At 37.6% G+C, this 8731-nt stretch overlaps 1 protein-coding gene across 1 annotated transcript in view; it reads right to left on the reverse strand.

Moving 5' to 3' along the window:
- Positions 1–8338, reverse strand: part of LOC143710960 (uncharacterized) — a 52759-nt gene extending 44421 nt beyond the window's left edge. Inside the window, exons 1-7 of the mRNA XM_077202226.1 lie at positions 8183–8338; positions 7737–8081; positions 7295–7645; positions 6054–6161; positions 5856–5951; positions 4810–4902; positions 4368–4442 (exon numbers count right to left, since the gene is read on the reverse strand). Of these exons, the coding sequence (XP_077058341.1) occupies positions 4368–4442; positions 4810–4902; positions 5856–5951; positions 6054–6161; positions 7295–7645; positions 7737–8081; positions 8183–8234 (1120 nt within the window). The 5' untranslated portion in view covers positions 8235–8338. The remainder of the gene's footprint in view (positions 1–4367; positions 4443–4809; positions 4903–5855; positions 5952–6053; positions 6162–7294; positions 7646–7736; positions 8082–8182) is intronic.
- Between the last annotated feature and the right edge of the window lie 393 nt (positions 8339–8731).

Raw genomic sequence — 8731 nt, forward strand, 5'->3', positions numbered from 1 at the left:
ATATTGATCTAGGTGTTAGATGCATAATTCTGCCATGATCTGCTGGTTAGATGTTTTTTTGTAGATAATATATTTTTACCCTGAAAGTGTAATTACCAGATGCTTCCAGCAGGGGCCCCATAGAGATCCATTCATTTTTCTGGATGTGACTTACTGCTCTTATAACAGCTTTTGTTATGAAAATATATATTTACAGTTTTTGCCCATTGCTTGAACACATTTTGCAAAACTTCGCTCATTGTGCCAAAACTCTACACACAAGTAAACATGACACCACACTGGGAAATATACCATACACATCTGTGTCAAATTGAAACTCTACTATCAAAACCTAAACTCTGCTATCAAAACCTAACATTCCTTTGTCAAAATGTAACTCTGATGACAAAATGACACATACTTGCATCATATGCATACACTTTCAGATCAGGGGGATCACACTAGTCTACTTTATATAAAACACTAACACATCTTTTTATTCAGAAGGCATATTTTCAGGAAGCACATTTTCAAACAACCAAAAAAGCAAATAGGCCTACTCAATATTGTACATTGCAGCACTGTACATTGCAGTAACATGAATTCAGATAAAGCAAAAAAAAAATCATGATAATAGAAAAAACACTATACTGTAAACACAGAAAATCATGGCAATTGTTCATATGTGGGCTCATGGATCCCGCCGTCTGTTGGGGTCTGGCCACAGGACCTCATCGACATCGCAAGCAATGTCTTCTCCCGCTAGGCACCAGGGAAAATATCCCCTTGCATGTCGAAACCATCCATGGATTACTGTCACCTGAATGTTGTCGCAGGCCTGTTCCATTGCCTGCAGAAGAGGCATGCGGGCATGTGGTTGGCGTTCATATACACGCCATCTCCAAGCCGAAAAGAATTCCTTTATAGGGTTTAAAAATGGTGAGTAAGGGGGCAAGTTTACCACTTCAAATTGATTGTGGGTGGTGAACCAGGCCTGGACCAGAGCAGCCCGAGGGAAACTGACATTATCCCATACCACCACAAACCTGGGCTGATCTGCTCTGTTCTGTACAACTATATTATGGAGAGCATGTAGAAATGTGAATATATGTTGGCAATTGTATGGACCTAGTTTTGCATGATAATGCAGAAGCCATTGAAGGCTTATGGCGGCACACAATGTGATATTTCCCCTGCGCTGCCCCGGGACGTGCAATTGCCCTTTGGCCAATTACATTACGACCCCGTCGTCTTGTTTTGCTCAGGTCGAATCCAGCGTCATCAATGAAAATGAATTCATGAGGCTGTGCTGCTCCATCCATGACCAAGATTCTCAAAAAAAAAACAACATATTACTGCACTACAGTGCTACACATACAGAACCCTCACCCCATCACACAGGTACCTGTGTAGCTCACCGAATGGATCCATGTGGTACTGATATGGTACATATTCAGCTGCTACTGGATTTCACCAATACTGTATTGTAAATGTAAAGGACAGTTACACTTACCTGTACATATTCAGCTCGAAGTCCTTTGACCCTGACACTGTTCCTCTCAAACGGGACCCTGTAGAGCTGCTTCATGGTGATGTTGTGTTTTCCCAAGATCTGTCTGATGGTGGTGATGCTCACATAGTTTATGTTGTTGAACACTTGCCTGTCTGAGAGATGACTCTCTGCCCAGCTTCCCTCATAGTCAGGCCATGGTTGATGACATGGTCCACCAAAGTTGCTCTTATATCATCAGAAATAGGGGTCCGTGCATGGCCTCTTCGACCTTGACCTTGTCCTCATTATCTTCCTCTTCCTCCTCCTCTTCCTCCTCATCTTCCTCCTCCTCCTCTTCCTCTTCTTCCTCCTCTTCTTCCTCTTCTTCCTCCTTCTCTTCCTCTTCCTCCTCTTCCTCCTCCTCTTCCTCTTCTTCCTCTTCCTCCTCTTCTTCGTCCTCCTCCTCTTCTTCCTCCTCCTCTTCCTCCTTCTCCTCTTCCTCCTCCTCTTCCTCTTCTTCCTCCTCCTCTTCCTCTTCCTCTTCTTCCTCCTCCTCTTCCTCCTCCTCTTCCTCCTTCTCCTCTTCCTCTTCCTCCTTCTCCTCTTCCTCCTCCTCTTCCTCCTTCTCCTCTTCCTCCTTCTCCTCTTCCTCTTCCTCCTCCTCCTCTTCCTCCTTCTCCTCTTCCTACTCCTCTACCTCTGCCTCTTGCTATCCCTACATGCTTGCAAAGTTCTTGAAATGGCTAAACTGAGGGCTTTTTGTAGCTGGCTGATTGGTGTTCAGTTTTGCAAGTAAGTGCCTTCAGGTGTGTATTTGAGTGGTTGCAATTACCCGATGTGTTTTGTATTTTGGAAAGATGTGTTTTCCGAATGGCACCCTGAGATTTAATTTTTGAACGAAGTGTCTTATGTATGAAATAGAGTGTAGTATGCAGGACCAAGTGTGTTGCATAAAGGAGTAAGTGTGTTGCAGAATTGCAACTAGAGTGCAAAGCAGCGCTTTTGTTTAAGGTATGGGTACATGTGTTTGAGGTATGGTAACAAAAGCTTCAAGTTGTGTTACTTTAGTCTAAGCATGGGTCTATAGTGTTAAGCAATGGGCAAAAACTGTAAACATTTTAAAATACATTAAATCAGTATTTTTTCAAAGTTCATAATTATTTTTGTTGTTCTTTGAGGTATTTTGAAGTATCTTGTTATTGCCATAATGCTATATAAATGTGCAGTAATGGCAAATAAATTTGCAGTAATGCCACATAAGTTGCCACTAAAAGAAAATACTTGATTGCAATTTCATATTATTTCAATAATCGAAATGTATAAAATGATTCACCTTAGAATAAGAAATTATTTTTAAAAAGTAAATAAAAACAAAAAGACAAACAAATATAGGCGGATATGAACAGGACTGAAGAGTAAACACACTGTGTGTGTGTGTGTGTGTGTGTGTGTGTGTGTGTGTGTGTGTGTGTGTGTGTGTGTGTGTGTGTGTGTGTGTGTGTGTAATCATGCTCATTCCACATTGTTTTTTTCTCTAATGCCAGGCCTTCATTTATGTGTAACCATTTTTAGATTCATGCTGGAATTATTGATTTTACTTCCCAATTTCTATAAAAATGCTCTATTTTGCTGTCACACCTGTTTGTTTGTGTCTCTGTGTGTATGTGATCTGTGTGTAGTCATGTTCTTTCCATATTCATTTGTACTCTCATACCATACCTTCATTTGTGTGTGAAAATGTTTAGATTTATGCAGAAAATATTGATTTTATTTCCCAATTTCTATAAAAATGCTCTCTATTGCAGTCACACCTCTCTCTATCTGTGTGTGTATTTGTGTCTGTGTGGGCGCACGTGTGTGTGTGTGTGTGATAATGTTCATTCCACATTGTATTAGTGATCTAGTACCAGGACTTCATTTATGTGTGAGAATTATCAGATTTATGCTGGAATTATTGATTTTATTTGCCAATTTCAATAAAAATGCTTTCTATTGGAGTCACACCTGTGTGTGTGTGTTTGTGTGCGTGTACACGTGTGTGTGCAAGTGATCATGTTCGTTCCACATTGCATGTGTGCTCTAGTACTAGGACTTCATTGCGGAATGGAAAATTTCAGATTTATTCTGGATTTATTGATTTTTTTGACAAATGAAAAATAAAAAAACTAATTTTTTTTTCGACTTTCCCATTCATTTCAATGTTGGGTCATATTGACCCTAAAGGCACTGAGTGTAACTTGAAGGTCATGAGTGTAACTTTTTATGTACCTTTAGAACAACCGAATCAAGCCCAGTTTTTTTTTTTCTTTGTGTGTATGTATAGATAGATAATGTAGAAAAAGTGACAAAATTTTATGAAACTGAGATGAAGGGAACCATGTTTATTTACTACGGAAAAGTCGATTGGGGTCATATAGACCACAGGGATAAAATAATTAAATGAGGCCATACTGACTTAATCTGTACCAAAGGAAGTGAAGTTCATCACATCATTATGATATTTAAGAAAAGGCTACAGTACATGCAGTTAAGTATAAACTATAAAAAGGTGTAATTTTATTATTTTGTAATGAACATTATTACAAATATTCCACATTTAAATGTTTCTACTGCCTGACAGATATCACTGAAATAGATGTTCTGAGAAATCACACGTGTCTTTGTAAACAGCAAGAGAAATAAAGTAATCCTGGGATACTAAACACTGTCTGTCTTTTAATCATTTTGAGTAGGCTATTCAGATTTGGACGACGGGATTTTTAGAAAAAGAGAGGGAGGAGTAAGATTTAATGGCCAAGTCTATTGAAGTTAGCAAAACACGTAATAATTCATAAAGCACTTTTAATGTCAGAATAATGAGCATGATCTCTGATGTGAAACATTAGGATTTACTCACCTGAATAAACAACGACTGTGAAAACAGTAAATTCACTTGTTATTCTGAAAAACCTGATCCATGTTTTGATGTTGTCTGTAAACAGAAAGAGTTGATCAAATCAGGTCATTATATAATATTATTACATATCTGTTACATTGCTTGTACTTTTCATTTAAGCAGTGTTATGATAGGTTACGTGTATTTTTCACTAAACACTTAAAATGTATTGATGCATTCAATACATGCCAAGAATACAGTTAGAAAATAATAAAGGGAAAAAAAATCAGCTTGTGTTTTAAATACTTTCATAATTTGACAATTTGATTTATTTAACTGCAATAGAATTAATTACTAACAATATTGTCATGCAAAGTCTTAATATGTTGCCATCAATTTGCATTTACTGATCCCCTTAACAAAAATAATAATAATAAAAAAAAAACATAAAATCCTAACATACCTTGGAGATACTTTAAATAAGACAAAGCCCAAATCAACATGATAGGCCTCAGAATATACAGAGCACAGCAAGTGACGGACTCATGGAGAAATCCTGGAACACAATATACATTAACAGGTATTAAAAGGGCTCATATAATGGTACATGCACTTTTACAAGTTGATTGTACTGAAATGTGTGTTAGCAGTGCCTGTACATGCCAAGTTCTCAATATAATTCATAATCCCACGTTTATAATCAACGCGTTATGGTTAATGTTTCAGCACTGACAGTTGTACCTAACACCAGAGACTATTTAAATAAAAGGACTTTGCTAACACTGAGATAACGTTACGCATCACTGACAAGCCTAGGTTATATTTACCAAAAAAAGGTTTTTCAACATCAATCTGTCAACGAACTAACCTATACATCAGTAAACACATAGCGTCTGTATCTCACTACTCTAAGTTACCCTGCCAGTACATAAGTTACAAAAATAGATCAAAGTGACATTACGTTAACCAACCATGCAGAAACGTCCTGTTCGAGCCCTAATTGAAGAACTTCTTCAGGGCGTCATCTTGTTCCGACTCCGGCTCAAATTGGTATGGTTGCACAGATGTGTCCTCAGAGACTCCCGCTGACATTCTTGTTGCAAAATACACCCTCAACTGTTGTCAAGGCAAGGCACTCCATGCATGCAATGCTCCGTGCATTGTGTCAAATCGCCCCACAGAACAGAGGGGCGGAGTAAGCAAAGCTCATTATCAGGCATATATGCACTGAGACGGCGTGCTGAAACAGAGCTGTTTTTGACCATGTAAAATTAGTGTTTTCTTACAATACTAATGATAATTTTTAATAAAAGTATATTACAACATTTTTAATTTAGACCCTAAAGATTCATATTAACTTGGAAAAAAATTGCATTATATGTCCCCTTTAACAATATCGATCAAATAAAACAATTTAAGTCCCATCACAACAAAATTGTTGTAATTTTTACAAAATTGTACAAATCTGCCACGTGCTTCATAGTGCTATATTTAAACTAGTAAACTCACCTTCAGTGAAACCCCAGAGGAAGAAGGCGAAGAACATACAGACATTTGGAAAAAAGACCAAAGAAAGCTGAAGATCCCAGATTGTTCTGCTGTTGACTGAAGAGGAGATGAAAAATAGTCACAGTTAAACATTGAAACACGTACAGTGACACATACAGTTAATCACAAGAAATACAAAGATTTTCCTTCCAAACACACCTGTGTTTTTTGATCTGCAATAGATCAGACATAAGCAGAGGAGAAGTACAGCTCCAAATCCAGCAACAAAACAGAAAACCAACACAGTTATGTGCCAAGAAGAGAAACCTGTGAAACACAGACATCCATCATTATGTATAACTGCACTGAATCATTTAGCTATAAATAGCCATTGGTTTATAGAGGAATAATTATGAAGAATTTGCAATTAAAGTATTTTAAGGAATTCCTATTTGCAAGCACTTATTTACATGAAGGGCCAGATTCACTAACCCTCTTTTGTGTTAAAAACTACTGTAAGGATTTACTAGACATGCAGTAAAAAATTGTGGGGATTCCCCTGGAAAAAATGTTGATTCCCCTGATATGTGCATTTTAAGATGTTTGAAGGCCAAAAAAATGGTTAACAATAGATTTAAAAGCATGTCAGTGGGGAGTAGCATGAATCAGTTGTCAGATAACAGATTCTTAAACATGAGAATTAGTCATGAGATCCACACTACGAACTGGAAGAGGCTACACTGTTAGACCTTACCAGGCTTTTTTACAGTAAAATACTGGCAACAGTTTCTTGTCTCAAACATCCAATTGCCAGATTTCCAGTTTCCTACCTAGAATTAATTTGGCTGGACAACTAAAAATGTTCAAGTCATTTTTCTCAGTTCCACACTAGCGAGTTAAAGTCTTTTGCCTTTTTAGGGCAGTTATGTAACAAGACACTGTAAAATAAAGTTTCCAGTGGAAATATCTAAACATTCTAAATTATGTTTATTTTATAGGCGAAACTGCATAAATGAGTTTTGTTTAAAACAATAAAGAAAAATTTGGCAATAGGAATGAATGAGAACAATTCTTCTCTGAAAAGTATTTTATAGATGAAAAGTTTTCCAATTTGTAAAACCATGCGTACGCCAGAACCTGCTCAAAATTCCCTCTAGAAATCCTAATCAGCAGAAAATTCTGTTTGCATGAATCCCCACCTCGTCTCCTCCACAAAACATGGAGCTTACAACGCTTAGTTTTACTATGAATTTATTATGCCACAGAACTTTACACTCCTATTGACGCTGTTATAGCATTGCTAATGCTATCTCACACTAATTTAAATTAAATGGCCACAAATGTACAAAAGGGTAGATACCTTTCGCACCAAGTGTAAATAGCTAAAGAATAGCCTTTGAAGAAGGTTGGCCAGTGTTGACAGAATGCATTATTTATTTTGTCATGTTTTGTCGACTCACCCAGTTGCTCAAGTACTACAGTTGCACTGGCTGAAAGTCCTCCAGCAAACACTTCACACATGTAAACTCCTTTGTCTTCAGTTCTGACACTCTTCAGTCTGAGAGAGAAGTTTCCTTTGGGGATTTCATCAGTGAAGAACTCAACTCTGTCTCTGTATTGTTCATCTGATGAATCTGGTAAAGCCTCATTGTTTTGATAGAGCAGAACCAGAATATCTCCATCTGTTCTTTTCCATGAAAGCTCTTCAATGTGTTCAGGTAAGATGTGAGAGTCGACAGAGCAGTTCAGAGTGACGTCCTCACCATCATATGCAGATATGGAGCGACTCGATCCTGATACCAGCAGACGCTCTGAAAGAATAATGGTTTAAACATACACATAAAATACATAACATGGCATTTGATTGAAATTTTCACCAGAATTCAAGTGGCTCTCACTCACCAACATCTTTTATTTGAACCACAGTCTCATTAGACTCCTGCTGACTGTAAACTTTACACGTGTAATTTCCCTCATCTTCAGCTGTCAGATTGTCCAGACGGAGGGAGAAGTTTCCATGTTGAATCTGATCAGTAAAGAAATGAGCTCTATCCTGATAATCCTGCTGCTGGACCTCTGGTCGACTCTCACCATCGAGAAACAAATGAACCGGAGTCTCTGAGTCTGTTCTTCCCCATTGCACCTCCAGATCCTTCACTGGTAAAGGTTCATCAACATAACAGGGCAAAACCACGGACGATCCAAGAGGAACAACCAGAGGACCAGATGGACCACGCACAGTGAAGCCTATAGAGAAATAATAGAGAAACTGATAGCTGTAATAAACGAGAAAGATAAACTCGAAGGCTATTTTCGTGTTTTAACGTAAGTGATAATAGCCTACATACCATCAGCGAATACCAGGAGTATTCCTACTACAACAATAAACTTAATGTACATAGTTTACACAAAAAAGGGCTATAATAAAATCATAATTTGATCATGAACATAATAGTTTTTGTCCGCAGTCTTTCACGCGAGGCCACACCTAAACTTTCGCTTTCGCTTTTAACTTACTTCCGCTTTCGTAAAATTATGCGCGCGACGCAATAACAAGCTTAAATAATAGCTTGAACAATAACAACTAGATTATTACCCACACAAAGAAATGGTAATATGAATGAATGCGTGTTTAACAGACACAGCGAAATTCCTCTTGTTGTTTCTGTATCCGTCTTTCAAATGTAGACGTCGATATTTTACAAACATAGGCTACAAACTTTGGGTGGATTAGTGTAAAGTGGGTCACTGACTAAAACGTGACACATAAGCTTCAGTGCAGTTCTCTTACAACATTAATTAAATCCATTCAATAAATCAATGTTCTAAATTGTTTGTGATGTATTTGTACATCAAATGTTGCAATAATATTGTTAAAATGTCTTGAGAATATTTTC

The sequence above is a fragment of the Siphateles boraxobius genome, unplaced genomic scaffold (assembly GCF_051911475.1).
Source record: "Siphateles boraxobius isolate OS27281-9 unplaced genomic scaffold, OSU_SipBor_1 49, whole genome shotgun sequence".
NCBI lineage: Eukaryota > Metazoa > Chordata > Actinopteri > Cypriniformes > Leuciscidae > Siphateles > Siphateles boraxobius.